Source organism: Cavia porcellus, unplaced genomic scaffold (assembly GCF_034190915.1).
Source record: "Cavia porcellus strain 051 isolate PalLab524CR breed Dunkin Hartley unplaced genomic scaffold, mCavPor4.1 scaffold_10, whole genome shotgun sequence".
Lineage (NCBI taxonomy): Eukaryota > Metazoa > Chordata > Mammalia > Rodentia > Caviidae > Cavia > Cavia porcellus.
The window spans coordinates 31,902,515-31,928,133 of NW_026947493.1; the positions used below are offsets into that span (position 1 = coordinate 31,902,515).

General features: G+C 54.7%; 1 protein-coding gene across 6 annotated transcripts; it reads left to right on the top strand.

Annotated features, from left to right (window-relative positions):
• Fam3d (FAM3 metabolism regulating signaling molecule D) lies at positions 1 to 24,375 on the top strand. 6 transcript variants are annotated; one of them, XM_003480128.3, is made up of 10 exons: positions 13 to 301; positions 10,111 to 10,161; positions 11,330 to 11,437; positions 14,350 to 14,370; positions 16,183 to 16,300; positions 17,542 to 17,600; positions 19,299 to 19,349; positions 21,072 to 21,156; positions 21,885 to 22,011; positions 24,010 to 24,375. In XM_003480128.3, the coding sequence occupies exons 2-10, from the start codon at positions 10,146 to 10,148 to the stop codon at positions 24,097 to 24,099; spliced, it is 675 nt and encodes a 224-aa protein (XP_003480176.2). In that variant the 5' UTR covers positions 13 to 301; positions 10,111 to 10,145; the 3' UTR covers positions 24,100 to 24,375. The 6 variants fall into 6 exon arrangements, with proteins under 6 accessions (XP_012999618.1, XP_003480176.2, XP_063113251.1 ...); XM_063257181.1 differs by lacking the exon at positions 13 to 301 and adding an exon at positions 7,161 to 7,228; XM_013144163.2 differs by lacking the exon at positions 13 to 301 and adding an exon at positions 7,795 to 7,877.
• Positions 24,376 to 25,619: the final 1,244 nt, after the last annotated feature.

A 25,619-nucleotide genomic window follows, 5' to 3' on the forward strand; every position in this document is an offset into this window, starting at 1 on the left:
TGAGTGCTTAGATTAAACTTCCTGCTTCCTAGTGAGACTGACCAGGCAGCAGGGAGGCAGAGCCTGGGAAGGCCTGAGCAGCCAACTCATGCAGAGCTCATGAGCCTCCCCGTGGCTCTCTCCAGGCTGCCACATCCACAAGAGGTTCCAGGACAGCCCCAGTCTCTCCAGGAACCAGGAGGCTGGACGCCACCCCAAGCAGCTGGGGCAGGTTACGGTTGGTTGGGTCAAGACCCAACGTGCCAGCAAGACCATCTCTCGTCCTCCATCGAAGCAGAGAAGCAGCAGCCTGAGCCCTCAGGTACGTCTCTGCCAGCAAGGAAAGGATCATCCTTTGGGGTCCCTGTTACTCAGAAAAAGATGGAGGAGGAGGGTGGGACAGGAGTAAAAGATTCTGAGCGACAAGGATAAAAGAAAAGGATAAAGACATCACATAATCAGAGAGATCTCTAATATCAGACTGAGGAAGGCAAACAGATTTAATCTGAGAGGCCAAGCCTGAGCAATTGATAGTGGACTCGTATATGAAGGCTCTGAGGCTGGGCACAGGTTCGGGACAAAGGTCTGCTGTGGTTGATTAGTTTACGTCTGCTCTGGCCACAAGAAGGACATGTGGGAGAAGAGAGCCAGGGATCTGATAATCCATCCTGTAGGCTTTCTTCCTTACCAGAGCCCTTTGGCATCTACTTATTTACTCATCTTTTCATTCAAAAAAGCTTTCTGAGCATCAAGTGGGAGCCACAAAAATATCTGAATGAATAAGGAAGGAAGACAGGTTCTTTAGCTAGATATCACATGTTCTCTGAAAATAATAACCTGAAAATTTATGACAGAGGTGCACAGGCTTGAGAGGTTTTCTAGATGGGTATGTCCAGCTAGCCCCTCCATTCCATTAAGACTCACTTATTTCGTCTGTAAAATGGGACAATAGTCTGAATACCCCCTACCAATCTCTGAAGTTCTTACTGTCAAGACATCTGTAATATCAACCACCAAAATACATAATACAGCACCTGCTGTGTGTAGAGGGATTCCAGCACAACACCTTTAACGGTCCTATCACCTCTGTGAGGCTAGAGCCCAGTATTACTCCTTCTGCAGATGAGGGACCAAGGCCCTGAGAGGTCTAGCGACTTGCCCAGGCTGTCTGGCTGCAGCATTCCTCAAGCTGACCATGGGGTACATGCTGTTCATTCCAAGTGCATGGCTAGAGGCAGGCAGCCTGAACACTGGAGTGTCTTTACAGATGAATGACTCCGTGAAGCATTAATTAAGCGTTACCTACGTGTCAGGTAAATGGGGCTGCAGTGGTTAACAGGGAGAGCACACATATTGTTCAAACCAGAAAGCAAACCTTGCAGATTTTCAAACAGTCGTTCTTTCCTTTCTTCTTTCTTTCTTTCTTTTTTTTTTTTTTTTTTTTGTCCTTTTGAGGCAGGGTTTCACTATGTAGTAGTGTAGGCTGGCTTTGAACTCACTTTATAGCTTAGGCTGGCCTCAAACCCACAGTGATCCTCCTGCCTCAGTCCCCCAGTACTGGAATCACAGACACGTGCCACCACACCAGCCTCAAAATGGTCATTTTCAGAACAGTTCTTGCTTGTTTGCTTGTTACATGTACCATGAAGATAACCTGAGATTCCAGGCCAAGACTTCTCCAAGAAGGAGACTAAATTTGTGAAGGCTGGGACTTTACAGGCAGGAGAGCTAAGTGCTGGGCACAGTGGGCACCTAAAGGGGCACCCAGACCAGAAAGGGAAGGAGTCATCAGGGAGGTGAGGTCTGCAAGAGTCACAGATTTCACACAGCTGTGGGGTCTGCCTCTGCCCAGTGTCAGGCTGGGGCCGATGTCTGTGAGCGGGGGTGCCTGCCGGCCAAGGGGCTTGTGTCATTACAGCAGTTTTTCCAGGACTCAGTTCCCAGCTCACACACAGGCCCAGCTGGTCACCAGCAACTGCATTCTAGCAGGAGCTCTAGAGCAGGTAGGGTGCAGCCTAACTTCCCCGCTGAAACAAGGGGACCATGTGGCTCTGGCTGGTAGACACCCCTTGCTTTTGAAGGCACTGGAAAGCAAGGTGAGAACTCTGAGGTTTGCTCCCCAAGGGCACAGTCTCTGGAGATGAAGTTGTATAAGTTGTGGGGTGAGCACCCTCAACTTTGGGGTCTGAATCCCAACTCTGCCTTCCCCAGCGGTGTCTCCTGGAGCCTGTCCTCTCATCTTGGGACTTGTCTGAGTCTCTCTTCACTCAAAAGAAGGAGGAAGGAGCATTATAAGTCTCTTGGGACTTTGAAGGATATGAATTTTGAAAAAGGTAGTATGTGTCCAGGGCTATAGCTCAGTGGCAAAGTTCAATCCCCAGCACACACACAAAAGAAGACAGTGTGTGTGGAGCACCTACCATGAAGCCTGGTGCCTACCATGAAGACTGGGAATGGTAGAGAAGCTTAGGGCCACGAGCCTAGCCCAGGAACACCTCAGGGGCTGCGTTCCACAACCTACTGGGGGCACCGGGGACCAGTGGGGAAGGAGCCCTAAGGGAGAAAATTGCAGCACCAGAGGCTGAAGGTGGGAGCTGGGAGTCAACAGGCAGTGGGGGACAAGCTGGCCTGGGGCACAGTGCCAGAGAGGGGTGGTCCTGCCGTCAGGATCGCTTTTGCATGGGAAGAATATTCTGCTGTGGAAGGGTCAGAGCCATGGCTTCTAGGCCATCAGGAGGTAACTGTAGCAAGGAAAACCAGGAGCTGACCTGAGCTTTGGGGCCCCTCCAATGCCTACTTGGGCCTCAAGACAGCAGAAGTGGCGCAGACTTAATGGGAGACGGCCTTGCGGACGTGGCTGTGGTTTGAAACGGAGAAACCCTGTCCATGAGGTGGGGCCCCTCCTGAAAGAAAACCTCCCAGCCAGGCCGAGGCCATGTGATTGCCATGTGGCAGCTGGAGAACAGGCCCATCCAGCTGTGTCGGAGGGAGAGGGTGAGTCCCAAAGCAAACCTGGGAAAATTAAAGGACGCAGGGCTCACCTGTGTCAGAATCACAATGCTTGTCAGAATTGTTACTATCATTAAGACTTTTTAGGTAGCACATGTGTATAATCCCAGCACTCATGAGGAAGATGAGTTTGAGTCTAGTCTAAAATACATAGCAAATTCAAGGCTGGACTACCTAGCCAGACCCTGTTTTAAAACCCTTTTCTTCTTCCTTTTTTCTTTTTTTTCCCTTCAGTGAGGTTCCCTGGAGCCCATACCTTCTTAGATAAAACTCGATTTCACTGTGGAGGCGCTATTTTGATTACCAGAGGCCAAATCCTGAGCCTCCAACAGAAAGAGAATGACCCTCCTGCCAAGTCTGTAGGTCATGCTTGACTCAATGAAGTGATATGGACAGGCAGGACCCAGGAATGAGCCCAGAGGCCCCCCCCCCCATCCAGTTAACCCTCTGTTGACACAGCCGGGCACTCTATGAAGGGAATTCAAGTGACTCACGCCTGCCTCTGGGGTTAACAGGCCTGTAGTCTGAGGGGTTCGAGATACAAGCAGACTCTGAGCTTGCCCGTGTTGACAGATGGTACCCCTTTTCTCCAGAGGCTCTTCTAGGACCTGGGGACCCCTTCCCATTCAGAAAACACCCACTTCTCTCAGCTTAGAGGGGTTTAGGAAGAAGTGCTGAGGGCACACAGAGCCTCCCCAAAGGAGAGAGTGTGGGGACCTGCTTCAGTATGACTCCTGTCACTTCCTCTGTACCCAATACTGTTTTAGGTATATTCCTGCATTTTTTCCCTAAATTAGGGAGTATACTGTGCATGGACAGCCCAGGACCAGGGAAGGCTGATGGAGGCCTGCATTTGCAGCTCCATGGCGAAATCTACAAAGGCCCCCACACAGACAGACCCACCCTGTCACGGAGACTCCCAGTTCTGAGGCCATGGAGGCCCCTGCAAGGCCGAGGGGTGCAAGCATGACTAGAGTAGCCAGTCCTCAGGGCCACTTGGGTGCTGGCACCAAGCAAGGTACTTTCAGGCAATGGGCTCTGTCAGGTCACTTGAGAGGAAAGTCCTACTAAAAACCCACAAAAAGAAAGAGGACAGATAGCTGCCCCTGCCAAGTGAACAGGGGTCCTGGAGCAAGGCATTGGCAGCTAAAAAGAGAAGATGGGGACAGAACCTTAGAAATTCTCTTATCACCCTGGAAGCCTTCTTTCCCCATCACTGCAGCTCAGCCAAAGCCCCCTGAATTGCAGGCAGAAGCAGCAGGCTCACATCCACCTACAGCCATGGGCACAGCCCTGGGCCATTGTGACCCCCAGCTGTTTTATAAATAAAGTTTTATTGGACCACATGCACACTGATTTGTTCATATGCCTCCTACAGTGGCAAGAGTGAGTCATTTTGACTGAGGCTCACAGGAGCCCAAAATATTTAAGATCTGGCCCTTTGGAGAACACTGTCAACCTGAGCTCAAGAGCCATGCAGCAAAGTGGTTAAGGATATGGACTGCAGAGACAGACCTCTGGGTCTCCCCCGAGCATCTCTCTTCCTCTGACTCTTAGCTGTGCAACCTGACCACTTTGGGCCTCAGTTTCCCCAGTTTCCTCAGCAAGCTTTCATGGGATTCAACTGGTTAATCCAGATATGTCTCTAAGTAGTCCCGGCACCAAACTTGGTGGTCTTAGTCTAGGAAACAGTCCAGTCGGGGTCTGGGAGTAAACTCCTCAGAATCCTTCACCTGTTCAGACCCTGTATTTTCTGTTGTATGGCTCTGCATGACCCAGAGCTGCAGAAAACCATTAAAACCAATAAATAAAATTAGCACAGGGCATAATAGATATAATGGGTTTATTTCCTTCCAAAATAAATGTCAACAGAACAAACTGTTCACACCTCCAGCCTTACTGTTTATGGACTTCTTTGCTGTTTATCTCCCTCTGCACTGGTGGCATGATCAATAACTGCCCACAGATACCGGGGATTTACAAGAAGGACCATTTAGGGAACAAAAAGTGGCCCTTGGTTACTTTGATGAGCTCACCTAGACCAAGCCACCATCACAGGCATTCGGGATGGCCTTGGGGGATGGCAGGGGACTCAGCGAGGAGACAGCGCAAACTCCTCAGAGCAAACTCCTCAGCCTCACCTCTGTTTCTTTTTCATGCTGATCAGGTCTCTCTGCATCAGTCTCCTCTCTTTCCTCCTGAGTAGGTTCCCCTGTCCTGTCCCTGCCCCTCTCCAGTTCCTATGTCCCACACCCACACAATGAGGACACCATCCCTTGCCATGAACCCACTCCACACAGAGTTGGAGGCAGACAAAGGTGGAACACAAAGAAGCCACGGAAGGACAGACAGTGAGCCTTGCCTTTGGTGAGCACGCTCAGTCTGCTCAGTGTCCAGGAAGGATGGGGACAAGGGCCGGCACTGGAATTTCCAGTAGAGGCTGGTTGAGGCTTGAGTCTGGTCCTGTCCTACAGACACCATGATTTTGGAAGGAAATACTGGACGTGGAGTCCCCCTTCCTCCCTTCCTCCCAAGCTCCTTTTGTTGCAGAAACCAAAGAGATGAGAGGGTCCAGTGGGGAAAAGGGAAGATTTATTTGCAGGATTTTAGATGCACATTGATTCAGCCAAACTCACGTCCAAAGTGCTAGATGTTAGAACCAAACAAAGGCTCTGGTTTTATATATTTGGCTGAGGGGCTTGGTCTTTAGGAACTGGGGGAGTGGAGAGCAAGGGGACAGAAGCAAGACAAAGCAGTTAGTAACAGCCTTGAAGGAAGACAGAGCCTTATGACTCCTGCGAGAACAAAACCATGTAACTCTGAGTACAGGACATAGTTGCCAATCTTACCTGTCCCAAAACAAGAAGTTACAGCTACAGGGGAGGCAGGGATTGTTTCTTCTGCCTCACTTTCCCAAACAGCAAGTCACTTCCTTCAAACAGGTTTGCTGCACACCCACTGCATGCCTTGAGCCAGCAACAGAATAGGGAGGAAGAGTCCTAAGAGCTGGAGCAGAAAGTGGCCAAAGTCAGGGCCCACCACGAAGCAGGAGAAGGCACCTCGAAGGGGGCACCTCACGGAGCCAGGCCAGGCACCAGCCAGGCTCAGCCAGGGAAAATACTCATTTCCCCACCATGCGCTCTACTCAAGCCTGGAAGCCTGGCAATAGAGGGACTTCCTCTGCGCATCTTGGCTGTGGGACAGGGCAGAACTGAGGTGAGAGGTCCTGATACCGTCTCTGGAAACAGGAGGAAGGTGGCATCCCGGCTCCTGAAACATCACAGGGGCAAAGAAGGTGGTTCAGTATTAGAGCTCATGCATAGCATGCATGAGACCTTGGGTTTAATTCCCAGTGCTGAAAGAGAGGAAGAAAAGAGGAAAGAAAGGAAGGAAGAAAGAAGGAAGAAAGAAAGGGGAAAGAGGAAAGGAGCAGGAAGGGAGGGAAAGCAACAAAGGAAAATGAAAAAACAAAGGAAGGAAATGAAAGAAATGTCACAGCTAAGCAGGTAGAAAGGCACTGCGGTGACCAGGGCTGAGAAGAAACCCAGCACAGCTGTGGGGCGTGCCTGGGTGTGCACCAGCAGGCAACAGCAGGGCCAAGTGAGCCCTGCAAACAAGGAAGCCCTGAGGCGGACAGGCCAGGCTGGCAAGGCTTCCAGAGGGCCCGGCCTGGCTGCCGCAACCCGCTCCGGCATAGGTAGATAGTATTGTTCTCCTTTTACCAGGGGAGAAACTGAGGTCCAGAGAGGGGCGCCAAATAATCCCCCAGTGTGTAAGCCACAGCCTGGGTCTGTCGTATCTCAAGATGTGTCCTCTGCCGCCTGATGCAAGACCAGCTCCACAGCCAGAGGCCCAGGGGCCGCACCAGACCACAGGCTGTGCCTAAGAGGAGAGACGGACTACAGCAGCTGAGAAAGGGGAGCCAGGGAGCCCAGACTTCAAGACAACGGAGCTAGCGTGGCTTCAGGGGCCAAAGAGCTTCTCCCTCCCGGGTTCCATCCTACACAGGACCCTGATTGGCTTTCCTTGGGTCACATACTTCCTTCAAAGCCAATCGTGAGGACCTTGCACAGCTCTGATTGGCCGGCCAGAGTCAGGGGGCTGTGCCTCCCTCCAGATAGGTGTTTCCACCTAGACTGGGAAAGTCAGGGTAGGCTTCTCGGAGAAGGAGTTTCTGCACTGAGACCGGAGAAGTGGGTAGGAGTGCTCCAGGCCAGAAGAGAAGGACAAGGGACGAGCCGTAAGTGCCAAGACCCAGGGCCACGGCTGAGGCCGGCTCACTCCCAGCAGTCTCCCATGCTGGATGCCCACGCTGCCTGCTGCAGAGCAGGAGAGCTTCACCACAACAGATCCACACCAGGCTGTGTGGCCTCAAGCAACCTACATGCCCTCTCCAAGCTTCAGCCTCCTCCTCTGGCCGCTGGCTCAGTCACACTAACCTCCCGAGAGTATGCAAGCATCTAGTTCGGTCCGTCCCCAGACGTTTACTGATCACTTCCCCAGTGCTCAGGGTAGCCTAGGCCTGCATGATACAGGGCCTGCGGTGGAACAGAGTGCGCTCAAACACAGGACTGAGCAGCTGCCACAAACCCAGGGAGAAACCGTCCAGTCCGGGGAGGAGGGAGGAGGGCAGCAGCTCACAGCAGGATTTGCGCCCTACCTCAGCCCTGGCCCAGAGGGCCAGGTAAGCAGCACTGCCCAGGTCTTATCAGGACCTGGGACCCAAGTCAAGCCAGAGCTGCAGGGCCTTCCTTATGCACTGTAACCTGAATAACAGGTTGTGACAGTCTGCCTTCCGCCACACAGGAAGGAAAAGCTGCTTTCAGGGCTTGGTGGCTGCGGAGGGAGTCCGCCCCGCCCTGAGTACCTCCCGGACTGGACTCTCCCAGGTCAGTCCCAGACTCCTGTTCCACTGCACCCGCGCCTGCCAGGGAAAGAGGGCTGGGGACTTCAGGTGCCAGGTGGGTAGCTGGGGACTCGGTCAGGAGGGACATCAGGCTGGCCCTGCTCCTCCCCGTCTCCCTTGTCCCCCAGTCACAGTCTCAGATGCTCTGGCTCTGGCCACCTCTCCGTGCTTCTCCATTATTCTTCACCTGGCTGTTTCTCACCCCCGCCCCCCATTGCTCTGTCTGGATCTCTGTCTGTCCCCCTGTCAGTCTCCCAGCCCCTTGTGGCCCTGGCCATGACGGATCCGATCTTTCCTTTTGCACATGCTGTGTGAGTAACTGTGTCCACCTGACTTGGGCGCTGTTCCTCCAGCCTGGCTATGCCAGACGCCCTTGGCCCTCTACATGCTGGGAACCCCACAGAATATCCTTCGTGCCTCGCCCAGAGTCCTGCACTCCTGGACTGTCGGTCTCAACCCCAGCACAGGCAGAGTCTGATATATTTTTGTGTCTGGAAAAAATAAAGTTGGTAACCTGAATTTTACAGAGTTAAAGTTTTACAAAACCCTTGTCTGGGAGGAGGATCAGGCAGCTGGGAGCACTTTTACCAAGCACAAAAGATGTGGCTTTGTACTAGCTGTTTAAATACGAAGGTCCCATCTGGCCTGGGTGTCTCCACATTGTGTGGCAAGGAGGGGTCGGGACACTGAGACATATGCAGGGCAGAGGGCAGGGACAGGAGGAGCCAGACCCAGCGCAGCTACAGCCAGCACCGCCCTGCCCTCTCCTCAGACTCTGTAGACCTGCCAGGGGTTTCAAGCTGCCCAGTCCCCGGCAACTACCTGCACATGGGGTCAGTGTGGGGCAGAGGTGGCAAAAAGGATGACCTGGCCCTCTCTAGCACTCAAGAAGGAAGTAAACATCAACTTCTACTCTCCTGACTCAAATGTACTAGACCCATAGGGAATTCAAGGTGTCAATAGCTGGAGCCCTGAATTCAAATTCTGGCTCTCACTTTTCCAAGCTGAATAACCTTGGATTAACCACCATGAATTTTCCTCATCCCTAAAAGATAAATGGTAGATGATGGATGGATAGATACAGAGATACAGATTACCTGGCACAAACCTGTTATGTGAGTTCTGATTACTTTTCATCTTGTACAACAACAAAAATCACCTGAGTTTCTGCTCCCTGGTGGTTTTACTGAGCTAGCTAGCTCAATATCTCTTGGCTACCTGGCTAGAGGAAAAAAAGGAAGAAGTGGATGGATGGATGGATGGATGGATGGATGGATGGATGGACAGATGGACATGTGGATGAATGCATGGATGAGTAGATGGATAAGTGAGAAGATGAACAAGTATATCTGAGGATGGATGAATGGATGGATGGATAGATGAGTGAATAAATCAAATCATCTAAGTTACTTTTTTCATAATAGAAAATATCTGACAACCAAAATTAAAAGAGAAAAGGCTTATTTGGCTCACAGTTTGTAGAGGTTTAAGTCCACACTTGGCTGGCTCCATGGCAGGGTGGCATGGCAAGGGGCATCACAGAGGTGACATAGTGCATGGCAGGGCAAGTGGGAGGCAGAGGCAGCAGCAGCCTGCTCTCCCTGTTATCCCTTCCAGGCTACCCACACTTCGGATGGTGCCGCCCACACGCAGGGAGGGCCTTCCCATTATCCACACCCAGATCTATGCCAAACCAGTCAGTGGATTAATTTAGTAATCACACAAGCTTGATCCCTGAATCGAACACTTAATCCAAGCACCACATCCTGTATCCATCCACCTATGAAAAGCCCCACCTATGACCACATGAGATTTTGGGGGACATCTAGAACACTGTCCAAAAGACAATGCCTTTCAGACTGTAACTTTCTCTATTTTTGAATCTCTCTACTTAAAAAACAACATGGTGATTGAAGAAACCTCCAGAAGCATGAGTGAAAGAAAGGTGAAGACAGAGGGAAAAAGGAAAGTTACTCTCCTGGGTGGCAAGGACTCCAGCCAAAAGGATTACGGTCACTACCTCCTGTGCTCCTCTCTCTTTCCCCAGCCCCACGTGGCCCTGGCCCCGATGGACTCGGCTCCGAAGAGCTGTGTTTGTCTGACTCTGGCTCAGGTTTCTGTGCTGAAGCTGATGGAGCTGCAAAGGGAGAGTTTTACTCTTGCTCATGTTCAAGTGCCAGGTGCCACTTTCCGATTCAATTTTCTTCTCTCCTCAGGTTAACAACGACCCCAAGCCACTCTTCACATCGACATGATGAGAGTATCAGGTAGGACCTGGTTCTGAGAGGTCTCACAGTCGGGCTCTTAAATTCATTTGGGAGTCACTTACTGTTGGTGGGGTCTGTCCATCCTGGGCTCAGGTGCTTTGGGGTCTCTGTTCTGACAATGGCCTGGCCAGGATCCCAGGAAGAAACCAAACCAAGTGCAGCTTCAAGAGTGGAAGAGGCAACTTTCTGCCTCCAGGCTGCAGCCTGGAGAGACTTGGTACAATGGACCCAGCTTTGACAAGGGCTCCAGGCCCTGGTTGGAAATGAGACACAAAATATTGACCTCAGGGAGGTCTCACCTAGCCTCCTCAAAGCTCAGGGATGGACCCAAGTAAGGCAAAGTCCCTCTATCCCTAACCATCAGGCTTCACTGCCTTTGCACAGACAGGGAAACTGAGGCACCAAACATGAAATGCACATGCATACCACCATTTCATTCCCAAACAGCTTTGAAGAGCCAGGAACATTGGTTTTGGAGTCAGCTTCCTTCTCTCTGGGTTAAACCCCTCTTCGGTCACTCACTAGCCCAGGGACCATGGGGAAGCAACAGCCTCTTTCGTTTCCTCATTTGTAAAATGAGGGGAGTCCTAGCATCAAGCACATAGGCAGGTGTGCAATACATGAAGGCCTTGGATTTAACAGCTCTTCACACACTGCCTGGCATGATATGGGTGCCACAGGCCTGTGGGAATGGGGGCCTGAGGGCAAGTCTGGGTACCCAGAGCTGCTCTGAGGACTGAAGACACTGCGGGGAGTCCACTGTGTGCCAGCTTTGCGAGGGAGGTGATGGAAAGAAAGTATGGGAGATGCTCCTTCCCACCCAATTCACCCCAAAACCCACCTACTATTGGTAACTCTAACATCCCTCCCAACAAGCCATGACCTCAGGGCCTTGAGCATTGCCGTGACCACCCTGTGACTGACAGATGCCAGCTTGGGGAGGTCAAGCTCCTGCCTGAGGTCACACAGCACCACTGGCTGCCCCAAGGCCTGGACGTGGCCTTCCTGACTCCCGGAGTCCTCGCCTCCCGGAGCCCGCCCGGTCCTGCAGCAGTGGTCAGGTTGCTCCTCTAGCAGCCATAGAAGGGTACAGAGCCTTGTGTGTCTTCCTGAGAGTCTCCAAAGGCCTGGGGGAAGCCAGGACCAGAGTTTTCAACTTGCCCCACAGGTCTCCTCCGCCTCACTGCCCTCTTCTTCACCCTGCTGGCCGTGTGGCTTTTCCTCCGCAGCTCCATCAGCCTCAACACAAAAAACATCCGTATGCCACGGTGGCTGGGTGAGTGGGGTCACGGCCGGGTGGGTCAGGGGAGGGCACGGGGAGGGCACTCAGGAAACAGACAGCGGTGGCAGCCAGGCACCTGCCCGTGGAGCCTGTTCAGGAATTTCTTTCCTTGTTTGATCCCCTCCCTAGAATGGGAGCCTTCCAGAGGCAAGGATTTCATTTTGTGAACACTCATCCCTTTAACATGGGGCTCCGAGCAGGTGCCTGCTGAGCACTGGGTGGGTTCTTTTTTTTTTTTTTTAATGGAAGAATGAATGGTTGAGTGGGTGGATGGAGAGATGGAGGAATGGATGGATGCAGATGGGTGATGGATGGATGGGTGATGGAGGCCACGATGGATGGATGGATGGAATGACAAGTGAATGGATGGACACAGGGATGAACTGACAAACAAGGGGCTGGATGGCTGCTAGTTGGTTGAAGTGTGCCATCTCATCTACTCTGCCCAGGTGCCCCACACACTGACCCATGCTGTGGCTGTGAGGTGGCCCCACTCAGGATCTGTGGCAGGTTCACATGTGTCCTGAGGAAGCAGAGGCTCGGAAAGATGTTAACAGTTCAGCCATTTTCCCTTGGAGTTGTCAGAACAGGAACGGGGTCTCAGGTTTCTCAGACTCAGATCCTTTCTGATCAAGAGAAGGAGGGATTTGTCCTCCTAGAAAAACAAGAACCATCTCCACTGACAGAGCTCCTCGTAATCTGGGTGACTCGGTGCAGCTCAAAGCTTCCTGAGGGCACCAGGAACCAGGCACCTCATCTTCAACACGACCCCCCAGCAGAGGACCCAAGTACCTCGTCTCTTTACATGGTTTCCTGTCAGCAGCACAAGATGCCCAGGGTGCCCGCAGCTTGCAGTGTCTTCCATGGGACAGAGCCACAGATACAGGCAGGAAGGCCCGGAGGTGACAGGTGTCCCCAGTAATGATTTCTGTCCCAGATCTCAACTACCGGGGGTTTGACAAAACAGCGTCCAATAAACCTGCATCGGTGTTGAGCTCTGTTAGGTCTAGAGGCTTCTTAGCTGCTGCTCATGGCTAGATCAGAGGAATGAACAGGTTCGATTACTGCAGTCACAGAAACAAAAGTGTGTTAGCACGATCCAGAGTGTCTGGAACTGCAGGCAGTGTAGCTAAGGGGAAGCTGGCTCTAAGAGCCACAGGTTTTGCGTACCTTAGGGGCACACACCCCGGGTTACTATTTAGGGCATTCACCTTGAAGCACGTGGATTACTACCACGCCAATTTACTTTCACAGTTGTTACGTGGATAGATAATTGGTTTCCTTTATTTTATGTAGTTAATAACTTGTGATCTGTGGGAAAAAGAAATGCTAAGTGTCCCCAGGGAAGTGGATTTAAAAATCCTTCTCGGGGGAGTTCAAACTACCAAAAGGATCCATGGCATACAAATCAGGAGGTTAAGGCTCCCAGCTCATCTGGCAAATTACGCAGGAGTTCTTCAGATGGAAGGCTAAACTCAGCTCTGTTTGCAATGAAACACATGGCTTGGGTCATCTAATTAGGAAATCAATGGTGTGGCCAGATCAGCAGCTTCCAGAAAGCCTTGAGAACCTGTCTCCAGGTCCTCAGGCTCTGATTCTTGCTACTTCACAAGTTACACCCCACTTCCTTGGCCGCTTCCTCCCCCAGAGAGGTCGCCACCAGCGGTCCGGACCCACATCTCAACTCACTGCTAAGCAGGGTACATCCTTCCCTCCCGCTTCCCAGCCCAGGGAAAGTCAGCCCAGGGAAGGGCTCTGCCCAGAGAAGTAACAGGACTGCTGGCCCAGCCTGGGTCACTTGCTGCTCCTGAGACCTTGGAGGCAGGGAGTAGGGACACCCCAGGATAGGTGCTCCCCTTAAAGACCAGATGGAAAGTGTGAGTGTTCACAGGACCCACCAGAAAAGGAGGGCACCCTCTGATGGCCTTTCTGCACCCCCTGGGGAACTGTCCTCCAGGACACTCTTCAGGCTGGGGCCACAGAAACAATCAGGACCCCGTGTAAGATAAGATGTCTGAAGGGGTCCAAGGCCCCTGAGGACCACTGCACACAGTCGGCACTGCGGGCAGTCAGGAGAGAGACCACAGCAGGGCCAAGCCAACAACAGCAATTCCGTCCTTCCTTGGGGCCCAGAGCCGGGCCCTCATAGGCTGACAGCACAGGGTCCGCTCACAGCCCAGGGCAGCTGGCGGAGATGGATTCCACACGGGCACGGAGGCTCAGGGAGGTGGCACACCGCACAGTATGAGTGAGGGGCCGAACTCCAGGGGACCTCAGGGCACGGACCAGTTGCTGCTGGCTTCCCTCCTCCTCCTCCTCCTCCTCCTCCTCCTCCTCCTCCTCCTCTTCATCCTGCTCTTCCACTTCCTCCTCTTCTTCTTCCCCTTTCCCTCCTCCTCCTTGTTCAGTCCTGGGGATTGAACCCAGGGACTGCTGAGCTACATCCTCAGCCCTTCGTAGTGTTTTATTTATTTATTTATTTATTTGAGACACTCTCAGTATGTTTCCAAGGTTGGCCCTGGGCTTATGACCCTCCTGTCTCAGCCTCCCCGAGTGCTGGGGTTATAGGTACGTGCCACCACACCAAGCTACCACTTCCTTTTAACATGAGTGGTGTGTGTCTGAATGTGTGTGTGCATGCCTGTCTGGAGGTGCATGTGAGAGTGTACACATGTGTTCTGCACTAGACCCGTGCATAGGCACGTGTGTCTCTGTGTATCCACATGTTGTGTGCATGGCTATGCTCGTGTTGTAACCATGTGACGGGGTAACAGCAGGGGTAAGTGAGGACCCCCTGAGGAGATGGCACTGCTAGTCCACTTTAAAGTCCCAGCCTGGCCCCCACCTGCCTCCTGCCGGGGATCAAAATGCTTCTTTCTAAACAAGATTCTACCTTCTCTCCCTAGGCATGGCCCCCAAGGAGAGCCGTGAGTATCCACTCAGCCCCCAACTGTTCTAGAGCCGCATGTCCCAGGGTCCCCATGCCCAGTGCTGTGGGTCCCAGAGAAATCTAGATGCCCAGGATCTGCCCAGCCACTCCATGGCCAGTGGTGCCCTCTGGAGCCCAGTGGTCTCCCAGGGGTTCACACTGGCAGAGACATGGCTCTGGGTTTCCATTCCTCAGTGCAGACCACAGGACACCCCTGCCTCCGCACTGCACCCTGCCTGGCTGGAAGACCATGGTGATCTCTACTGCAAGGACCCCAGCCTGGGCTTGGCTGCTAGAAAGTGTCAGATGCTACAGGGACCTGAGACAGAAAAGAGGGTCATTGACTGTAGGTGATTGAAACTCCAGGTGTGCCACTAGAGGAGGCGAGGCTCTGGGTTCCAGTGGGAGAGGCCAGGGGCCAAAGGCAGAAGGGTCAGCTGGGTCTTGGGGAGGAAGGGCCACTCTAGGCAAAGGGACCCTGCGGCTCCTGTGGAGGGCAAGGTGGAGTGAGCCATGGAGATGGAGCCGAGTGTGCAGGAGCGCTGAGCCTAGGGACAGGAAGATGACAAGGAGCAGGCACAGAAGTGTTGGGGAAGCACGTGACAATGCTCACTCCAGGCCACACAATGTGTTCGCGCTTCACAGGATCTTAGGTTACCCCCCACACACACACACCCCAGTAGGCACTATTGTTGTCTGTCCTCTGTAATGACCACACTGTGGCCCACTGAGCTGAGACCACCTGGTCCAGGATCCCCACCCCATCTAATCCAGAGGCAAGGTCCTCAACAGCCCTTTGCATGAGGCCACACTGCCAGTCCCCTCTCCCCAACCCTGGCTGAGGTGTCTCCCCAGCCCAGTCCTCCCCATCTTCAGCCACAGCCTGGTGGGGGTCATCACTCCCTGCCAGTTCCCTCAAGGGGATGTTCTGAGACCCAGGAAGGGAGCCAAAGGCGAGCATCGTACTTGGGTCACAGGACTGCCCGCTCTGTGCACCCTAGACCTGCTATGTGTCAGCCACACATAGCAGGGTGATTTCATGAGGCAATGAACAGGAAGTGCTTGCCACAGTGCCCAGCTCCCAGCAAGCCCTGGTCTCGGCTTAGCTGCCCACCCTATACCCCCACAGCCAGGCACCTGCTGCTTCCGCCTTCCTGGTCCTTGCTGAACACACACTTGGCAAAGGGGCATCAGCCAGGCTGACAGCACCTCTGGTCCCCAGTTCACATTGGGGCCAAACCTCCAGGCTGTGCTAGCAGCCCGGGGTGAGGCCCATGTCTCTTGCCCATCACAGACCTGCTGGGCTTGCCTTGGGAGGGTCTCAGTCACCATCACCATCGTCAGAGGTGCCTCAGGGGTGCCTAATGCTGGTGCGATCCAGGGCCTGGCACTTCGCTGGTGCTCAGGAGTGAGTGAGGGCAGAAGCAGATGTGAGGCCAGATGTGAGCACCCTGGGTATGGAGTGTGAGCCACGCTGGCACAGCCATGCAGCCTGCAAGAGCCCCAGGGAGGTGCTGCCAGGAACCCAGCAGAGAGGGACTCCACCCGCCAGGCCACGGCCCCACGCACTCATCAGCAGAGGTGCCAAGGAGATCCCTTCCTCACAGTGATCCTGGTCACCAGCTCCACCGCTGCCCCCACACTTGCTGAGCCTTGTAGGGACTGGCAAGGGAAACCCCCAAGTGACTGCAGGTGCTGGACACACAGCCAGGGCCTGTGCTTTGAGGGATAGGTGCCACCGCTGGAGCAGAGCAGGCTGAGTCCTCTCCTCCTGGGGGCCCCTTCCCGAGACTGCTGTGTTACTCCCCAGAGGCCCCGAAGTCCAAGTGTGGTCTCAGCAAGCCCTGCCAGGACAACTTCTTCGCCTTTAAAATCAGCAGTGGGGCCGCCAACGTCGTGGGCCCCTCCATGTGCTTTGAAAACCAAATGTAAGTACTCAGGCACATCCGTGCCTCTGTCCTTACATTTCCCACATCATTCACTCATTCATAGAGACACAGGCTGCGGGGGACAGGCCTGCGAAGCAGCTGCTCCTTCTAGACTCCCTCAGCCTCGCGAATCGCGGCAAACAGCTTCAGGGCTGCCCCTTGCTAAGTCCTTCTCATCTGGCACCCTCTTCTGCCTGCCTGGCACCCTAGGATGTGGGTGTATGGAAGAGGAAAGAGAGGCGCAGACAGGGTCACCTGCCCAGCCAAGGCTGAAGTTGGGATGCGAACTCAGATCTGCCTGAAAGCCAAGCTTCCCTCGCTAAGGGAGGGACTCAGGATCAATACCAGGTGTCACAGTGAGACAGCAGGCACGGGGTTTCCGCCTAGGTGCGGGAGACACTGTGTACCTCTTACCCAACCTAGACAATAAAGGCCCGGGACAAGCTCCTCCTACAAAAGCAGACAGGCTGGGGTTTAAGTCAGGATCCAGAACCTAATACAATCATCTGGGCAAAGCAAGGAATGTTTTAGTTCCCACCCCTAAAAGTCTAGAGGGTGTCAGCTTCAGGACCAGCTAGATCCAGGGGGTTCAATGTGTAGCATCCAGGCTCCCCACCACATCCTCAGCTCTACCTCCCTCTGTCCACTGGCTTCATTTTTCTGTACTGAAAACAGACATCTCTGCTTGATGGAGGAAAGAGGCTGCCAGCTGGGTTCACACATTTGCCCAGCCCAGTGGCCCTAGGAAAAGTGTGTTCCTCTGACTTGCCCCAGAAAGTCCCCAGACAGGGTCTCCTTCACTGCCCTGGGTCACACGGCCGTGCCTGGCCCTGTCAGTGGCCACCAGCACGGAACACTCAGCTTGGCCAGGCCCAGAAGGAAGTGGTCAATCCTAGGAGGCAGCTGCAGTGCCAGTAGTGGGCCACAGCCCTCCTGGGGGCCAGCAGGAAGAGGGAGAATGCCCAGCAGTGCCTCTGGCCACCCCAAGAGGGCAGCACCTTCTGGGTCCTTGTGGCTGCAGAGCTCCAGGTGGGAACCCTGCCCTGCCTCCCAGCAGTGTCCTGACCCAAATCGGGCCATGACTGCTCCCCAGTGACCCAGCATCACGGGCGCCCAGGAGCACAGGGACAGCCCCAGCACTGCCCTGTGCCCCCCGGGCCACTCACAGGCCCCATCCCCAAAGCAGCAAGTCCACCCCACACTCAGGGCCACACTGCATCTCCCTCCTTCTCCACCTTCAGCCTCATGAGTCCTGTGAAGAACAACGTGGGCAGAGGCCTGAACATCGCCCTGGTGAACGGTGAGTGGCAAGGGAGGGCAAGGATGGCTGATGCGGGGCTGGGCGCCTGCCCAGTGGGGAGCCGGGCCGACCCGGGGCACAGAAGGCCCCAAGACCCAGTCCTCCCACTGTGCGGACCAGGCCCAGCCACATGCTCCCAACCGGGGAGGATCCTTCCTGCTAGGAAGTGGGGCCCTGTCCTCCAGGCCACCATGTCTTCAACCAAGACGCACAAAGCCCCAGGCACAGCCTCTGTACCACAGGGAGACGCCCCAAGTCCACGCCTTCATTTATTCACTTGACACACGTCACCCACAGCAGCTACTGTTAGCCAGGCCCTGCGAGGGCACCATGGGCCAGCTGCACCCTGGGAGGACAGCCCCCGGCTTCCCAGCCCTATGTGTGGCCAGGGAAAGCTTCCAGAAGGGAGAAGGCAGGGTAGACCTCTGTCCCGGCTTGGAGCAGGGGCGCCATGGGAAGCCCCTGGTGACCACAACCCTGCCTCTCCTGCGGCCTGCACTCTGCAGCTGCTCCGGGGCAGGAGTGAGATGGGCAGCGCTGTTTGAGCTGTGTCTTGGAGGACCCCCTTCCTGCTAAGCGGTTCAGAACCAGGGTGCTGGTAATGCTTTGATTGTGGAGCCCCTGAGGCCTCCATGACTGGGTAGATTTTCGACAAATGGTGTCTCACACAGGAGACACCATAGAAAGCCTCGGAGGTGTAGCTCCACCCAGTGACCAAGACCCGGATCGGCCAGACCTGGGTTCAACTCTAGAGAGGCCCAGAGGCCGCCCGCCTTCCCTGCAGGACGAAGCCCAGGGAAGTACTGCGGGCAGGGCCGGCTCCCCTGCCTCCCCTCCCAGCTGCCCGCTCTGGCTGCTGCTCCAGGCCCTGACCGCTCTCAGCTTCCTTTGGAGCGAAGGGCAGGGCCTTGAGCTCCGTTCGGGTCCCGCCCCGTCGCACCCTCCTGGTCATGGGCCATGCCACGCCCAGCTCCACCTGCGTCTGTGTCTGCCCTGACCTCTGTCCCCAGAAGTGGCCCTCGAAGTCTGAGCAGCGGCCCATTCCTTGCCTGAGAGCAGAAGCGTGGCCAGGGCCAGCCCACAGGGAATCACCCCATAAACCCAGAGTCTAGGAGAAGCTCTATGCGGACTTCATCCGGCTCTGAGCAGCCAGGGAGGGCTGTTCGCCCGCAGGAGACCGAGCTGTCATCCGCTCTGCAACACTCCCATCTAGTGGTCAAACAGGAGAACTATGACTTTCCTCCAAAACTGCAGGCTCCTCGGGGAATTTGAATTCGGCGGGCCTCCCCTCACCACGAAAGCAATTCAGATGACCTGTACCAAGTCACCATGTCCCACTGCAAATCTCTTTCCCTTCAAAACTTGGAGATTTTTCAATATAGGTGGGAATAGCGAGGACGATTCTCACGTTTTCATTACTGTTTTGCAGCCACAATGTAGATCCTGCAACCCATTGTAGGCATACAAAACCTGAGGTGGGAAAGCTACCTTGCCCATTAGCAATCAGCAGGACAAGATGCAGAATCAACCCAGCTATTACTGGGCGCCTTCTCTGGTCCCACAGGTCCTTTGCAGGACCTGATTCCATGCCACACCTATTCCATGCTTAGACCTTAGACTATTGAGTGTCAAAGCTCAGCAAAAAGACAAGCAGGATGCTTCACTTTGCGGCATTAACTGCTGCTCTCTCACCCCTAGGAACCACGGGAGAGGTGATGAAGATGAGTGCTTTCGACATGTACTTGGGAGGTAGGTCCTGTTAGCACGTGTTGCTGGGCAGAGTGACCCACTCGCAGTGGGAGCCGGGGCAGCTGGCTGGGGCCAGGCCTTCTGGTGCCTTTGAAAGGCCTTGCTGTGGGATGCACCAGACCTGTCAGGCTCAGGTCCAGTGCGGTGTGTGTGTGGCAGGTAACCACAGGAGGTTTCCGTGGAAGGGTAGGCAGAGAGAGGATGGCCACGCGGTGTGAGTTGGCCAGTGAAGCTCAGTCACAGTCCAGAGGCACCAAACGTGGGATTCACAGGCCTGATTCCCAGTCCCTTCCTGCACTTCTGCCCGTCACAGGATGGGTATGGGCGCTGGGAGCCGGGGCAGACCTTCCAGCCCAGAAACCCCATTGCTGCCCGCCTAAGCTGTGCTAGGTACGGAGGTGTTTAGTGCAGCCAAGGTCAGGACAGGGCCACGGGAGGATCCCTCCGGGGCTCCCTCCTCCGCATCTTTCTGCAGAGGTCTTTGTTTCTGTCCTTGCGCAGACAGGCTCTTTGGCCTCTCTGAGCACAGGCTGCCCCTTGGAAAGTGGCCTCGGGCCAGCCAGGCGGGACAGGGCCCTGACCCTGCTGGTGTCCCAGTCTTCTAAGTCCTTACCAGCAGCTTGATGCTCTGCTATCAAAGGGCTAAATAATTTTTAGTAAAAGGCCCGTCATTTTCATTTTGCACTGGGCCTCAAGAAGTATGAGGCCAGTCTCGCTAATTAGGTGCAATTCCATTAACATGCATTCACTCCGGGCTCACTCCTTCCACAGCCAAGCTTTACCAAAATGCTACGAGCAAAGCGATTCCATGTCCTCCTTTGACAGCTGTCCCTGCTTTAATGAAGAGGCTGCCTCTCCTGAGCACCAGCCACCTAGGAGGACCTTTCCCAGAATGCTCCTGCACTGCTAGTGCCCTCCTTTCAATCAGCTCCCTTCCTCACTTGAGTCAATAGATCTTCAGAGAAAACTATTGTGGCCCTAGGCAGAAAGCCATTATCACTTGTTTTGTGAGGACTAAAACTAAACACAATGGAAAAAACACATCAGCAGGATCACAGGAACCTCACAAACCTTCCCAGGTGCTGACCCAGGCCCATACTCTACCCAGTGCAGAGGGTCACCAGTTCAGGGGGACATTAAAGGCACACAGAGCCTTGCATCCTAACACAGCAGGAGGGTGCAGGACTCCCAGGGTGAACTCTCTAAGACCACACAAGTCACCTGGGCATTGACCAGTCAGGGTTTGCAAAGCCTGGACTCTTGGGTCCCTGGGGAGTGGCCCTACAAGAGCCACTGTGGTGGCTGTGATTGTTGGAGACAGAGTCTCACCACCCACTACTCACTTCCAGGCTGTCCTGGAATCCTCCTACATTGGCCTCCCCAGTACTAGGGTTAGAGGCAGGCATCACTACATCCAGTTCACAAGGGCTCTTTGGCCAGTGGCTCATGCAGTACCCTGGGGGACTTTCACGTGCCAATGTCCAGTCATCTCCATCACCATGAGGGGAACCCCTCACTCTGCTCATTTCCCAAGCCATTAGCTGCAGAAGCTCACCCCAGGGTGACACTCTTAAACCACACCGCTGACCCCAGCTCCCGAGCTTGCTCTCAGCCCGCACCAAGTTCTTCCTGACCCCGGAGGACAATGGGCAGGACCGAGAGTGAGCAGGGTCATACCCCCTAAATGCCCTACACTGCATTTTTTTTTTCTTCCTTCCACAGATCCAAAACTTCTGCTGAAATTCCTTAGAGAAATTTCAGAGGGCGTACTGGTGCTGGTGGCCTCCTATGACGACCCAGGTACCAAGTAAGTGGCACTACCTGCAGGCCCAGGTAGTGGTGTAAACCAAACGCCTCCTTGCCCCTGGGCTTTTCTCTGTCTGCCCTGCTGCCAGCTCCTGCCTCTGATGACCCCTGGGAAATAAGCAGGTTGGGGCATCTGGGAGTTGGGGGAGGCTGCTGGTCACAGAGGCTATGAGTCCGGTTCAGGGCATGAGTGTCCGTGCGTGGAGGGAGACCCCTGCACCCTAAACGGTGGGCAGAAGATATGCAGGCTCATCCTCTAGAGCTAAGTGACAGGAAAACCAGTCTAGTGCCAGTGATGAAGTACCTTCTACCTGGTACTGTAACATTAGGCCACAGGGACAACTTGGCCATCTTGGCCATCTTGGTCAGTCACCAAGTCACCTAAGTTCACATTGCTCAGAGCATAAGTGAAGCGTGACGGTCCTAAAATGTTTGCGATGAAGGCGTGGGGGGGGGGGTGAGGCTACTGCCGCCTCTGCTCTGGGAGGTCCTCAGCTGTTTCTCTCTGTGACCTGGTGTTGTGAAGAAGCCAGGTCTGCCTGGCACCCCTGCAGCCCGCGCTGAGAGGCCCTTCTGCGGAGGAAGCCTCTGGCCCCCTTGGCCCGATGTCCTCTGGCTGGGACACTGCTGTGCATGGAGGGGAACGGGGGAAGCTCTGAGGACCCCCGGCCTGTCCCCCCACCTGGTGTCCTTCAGCACCCCCTGTGCTGACCATCCTGTCCTCTGCAGAATGAACGATGAAATCAGGAAGCTCTTCTCCAGCCTGGGCAGCAACTACGCCAAGCAGCTGGGCTTCCGGGACAGCTGGGTTTTCCTGGGGGCCAAAGACCTGAGGAGCAAAAGCCCCTTTGAGCAGGTGAGTTCCCCACAGCCTTCCTGCCTCATGGATGCGGGAGTTGCAGGGTGTGGCGAAGGGTGGACCGGGAGCTGTGTAGGATGCCAAGGACTCCGTGTGGAAAAAGTGTCCCCATGGACACCATGTAGCTGTTGTCACCACTCCCATCCTGGGGGGTCCAGCTGGCCAGACTGGCAGGAAGCCACCTTGACCATTTGTGAGAGATGAATCACTTATAAATGCACAGGTGTGTAGAGGGGCATGGAGAGGAGATGGAGCCTGCGTCCTGGTGGAAGCGGGGCCGGGCTTCTGGTCCAGCCGTGACCTAGGCAAACCCCCGCTTCTTCAGGCTTCAGTCTCTCTGCCCATAAAGAGAAGGGTTTGGACCAGGGGAGCCCCAAGGCCCCTTCAAAGTCCCTTCACAGAAAGCAAACTTGTACCAAGAGGGACAGTGGGGGAGCCAGGCGGGCTGTGAAAGGAGCCAGCAAGGTCCCCACAACAGGGCTCTACAGCCACGCCTGGAGGAGGCCCTGAGCAGAGGGGTCTCCGAGGCACCCAGATGTGGAGATTTAGGAGCACCCACAGGGGAAGAGGGAGTAGACAGAGCTGGGGGTCCCTGAGGAAAACAGAGCAGCCACGTTTATGGATCCCAGCTTGAAGTGATTCGAGGAACTGGGAGAACCTGCCACGCTGTCCCCAGCAGAGTGAAGACACTCACTGGTGACCAGAACCCCAGACAGAAATAGGCATCAGAATCCCGATGTCCAGAGCCGGAGCACACCGTGGTGGGAAGGTGGTGGGAAGTGGTGGGGAGCCATGGGCAGCTTAAGCGGGAAAGCACAGGATCAGACTGAGAGAGAGAGAAAACTGGTGCTGGGCCGGAGCTGGCCTTGCCCGGCATGTGCCGCGGGTCGCCCGCAGGCTCTCCTTCCACACTCAGAGACGTCGCCTCAGCTCTCACAAGAAGCTAGGGTGCAGAGGTGGCCAGAGCCTCCCACCAGTCCACCAGGTCTGGAAGCCGCTCAGTGCAGGGAGGCCTGGAGGAGCCCCAGCAGGGGTCCTGTGTGTGTGCACGCGGGCCTGGGTGCATGTGCGTGTGTGTGTGTGTGTGTGTGTGTGTGTGTGTGTGTGTGTTTCTAAATGGACGTCTTCAGCTCATGGAAATCACTGTCTAGATAAACCCTAGCACACAGAAGCCCCTCCTGGAGAAGAGAGGTGAGATGCAGGGTCCCCAGTGGGACCCAGCAGGGCCGCATGGTGCTGGGGAGGAACCTAAGGAGAGGCCCATATATTTTCTTTATATATGTACTGGTAGTGCTCATTAATATTTCATAGTGGCTCAGGTACATGCCAACAAGGTGACCACAGGCAGGGGCTTTAACGCTCTGTGCCTCCACATCCCCATCTGTACAATGGGTGCTAACAGGATGCACTTCCTAGGCTGCGTGCAGAGCAAGAATAGAGCCCGCGTGCTACAGGTGCTCAAGAAGTGCTAGATCTTTCCTTACTGGTGTTTTTTCAGTACTGAAGATTGAACCGAGGGCCTTCATAACGAGCTCCCCCTGCAGCCCTTCTTTCACTTATTACTTTGCGACAGGGTCTCCAGCAATCACTAAATTTCCCAAGCAGGGCTTAAACTTGTGCTCCTCCTACCTCAGCCTTCCAGGGTGCTAAGGTTCCCGGTGTGCGCCTGACTTATTGATGCTACTGTTCCTGCTATTTGCTGGTCTTAGAGAGGCTGATGGAGAATTTGGAGGAGGGGCTAAAGCTCTCGAATCACTTCCCCCACCCTCAGTGTCCCCAAAGAGCACCAGCTTGATCCCAGTTCTCTGGTTTATCCAGTTTGGTTGCAGCCACTCTCTGAGCCTCTGTTCACTTCTCTGTGAAATGGAGCCTCTGTTCACTTCTCTGTGAAATGGGGCTGTGGTGAGGTGACCAGGAGTGAGGCGTTTGAGTGTTGAGTCCTTAACAGCGTCCCACATTCTCTCTCTCTCTCTCTCTCTCTCTCTCTCTCTCTAGTTCTTAAAGAACAACCCACAGACAAACAAGTATGAGGGCTGGCCAGAGCTGCTGGAGCTGGAGGGCTGTGTGCCCAAGAAGATATTATAGGTGACTGTGGCTCCAGTTAGGAGCTGGAGCCCGAGTTGTTGGAGCTGCACCTGCAGAAGCAGAGCCAGAGGGACAGAAGGGACAACCTGGAAGGAGCTGGCCGCGTGCTGTGACGCACTTTCCCTCTCCAGAAACAGAACTCCTGGCCCTCGGGGCAGCTGTCTCCTCATGTCCTTCTGGACCCAGCTGTTGGTGGAGAGAATGGACGTGCCAATGTTCTATCCCCAGGAAGGACTGTGCTCATACTGGAGCAGAATTAAAGTTTACTTTTGCTGATTTGGGATAAATTTCCCCTGCGCTGGGAGCTGCCTCCTTTCCCGCCAGATTGAATCAGTTCCGGCACAGCTCACCGGGCTGTGACTGGGGACATCGGGCAGCTAACAGCCAAGCATGCCCCGGGAGTCTCCTCTGTGGCACAAGGATTCATCTAGCGCGAGAGCACCCTCAGCGCCAGTGTCCTGCGTAAGACGGGCAGGAACCAGGAGAATCAGAGGACGGGATGCCGCCACCACGGTCACAGCCTGCTGCTTACAGGAGAGCTGCGGAGGTGGAGAAGAGGCAGCTCCGAGACAGGAAAGCAGGCTACTGCCCAGCAGGCCTGGGGCCTGCGGCCCTAACACAGGCTCCCCAGGAGCAGTCAGAGAGGAGATACAAGTTCGGGGAGGTGGGGATTGGGAGGAAGAGCCAGAGGCGAACAGGAAGGGAAAGCGGCTGGTGAGGTTATGTTGTCAGCCCGGCTGGCACTGGGTGGCCAGCGCCGAGTCCCACAGGGCCTCTGGGCAGAATCTGGGCAGAATGTGAACCTCAGAGATGCCTGCTCTGGGGAGAAGAGGCCACGGGGTTTGTACACCAGCTGTGGCTGTCACCCACTGTGACTGTGTTGAGTTGGGGGGAATTCCCAGGCCCTTCTTGTGTGGCCCACAAAGGGGAGAGAGGCATCCTTGGCTCTGCAGTGAGAGTCCCAAGCCATTGCCTGGGCCCAGGGAGCCAAGGCTGAGACCTGACTGGGGTTGTAGAAAAGGGCCCAGTTTAGGACTCTGGGGTCCTGAAAACGTCCTAGAGTGGGAAGTTCATTCTGAACTCTGGAACATGGGCTGGGGGCTGCAGGTATCACAGGGAAGAAGCCCCAGCCCTGAGGATGTGCAGGTTCCTTTCCTGAGTCCTGGGGGAGGCAGGACTTCCCATGGGCCATCGGGGTTAGCAGGACAGGAAGCAAGAGTGGGGACCCCAAAAGAGGCTACAGAGGGCTGGGACATGGGCTGCAATGCAGCGAGATCCAGGTCCACAGCCAGAAAAACAGGTGGGAGGCTTCAAGTGGGCTTGGCTGAGGGAGTCCAGAGAAAGTCCAGCCAGCCAGCCCCAGTCCCTGGCCTCCCAAAGCACCGGGAACAGCCTTAGGCTTGAAGGGATTCCAGGAAGATCTGAAGCCACCTCAGTGTTCTTTTAATCCTTGAGAAATTAATTTAATTAATTTAATCCTTGAGAAAACATTGCCTTCCACCCTGGAAAGAAAGCAGCAG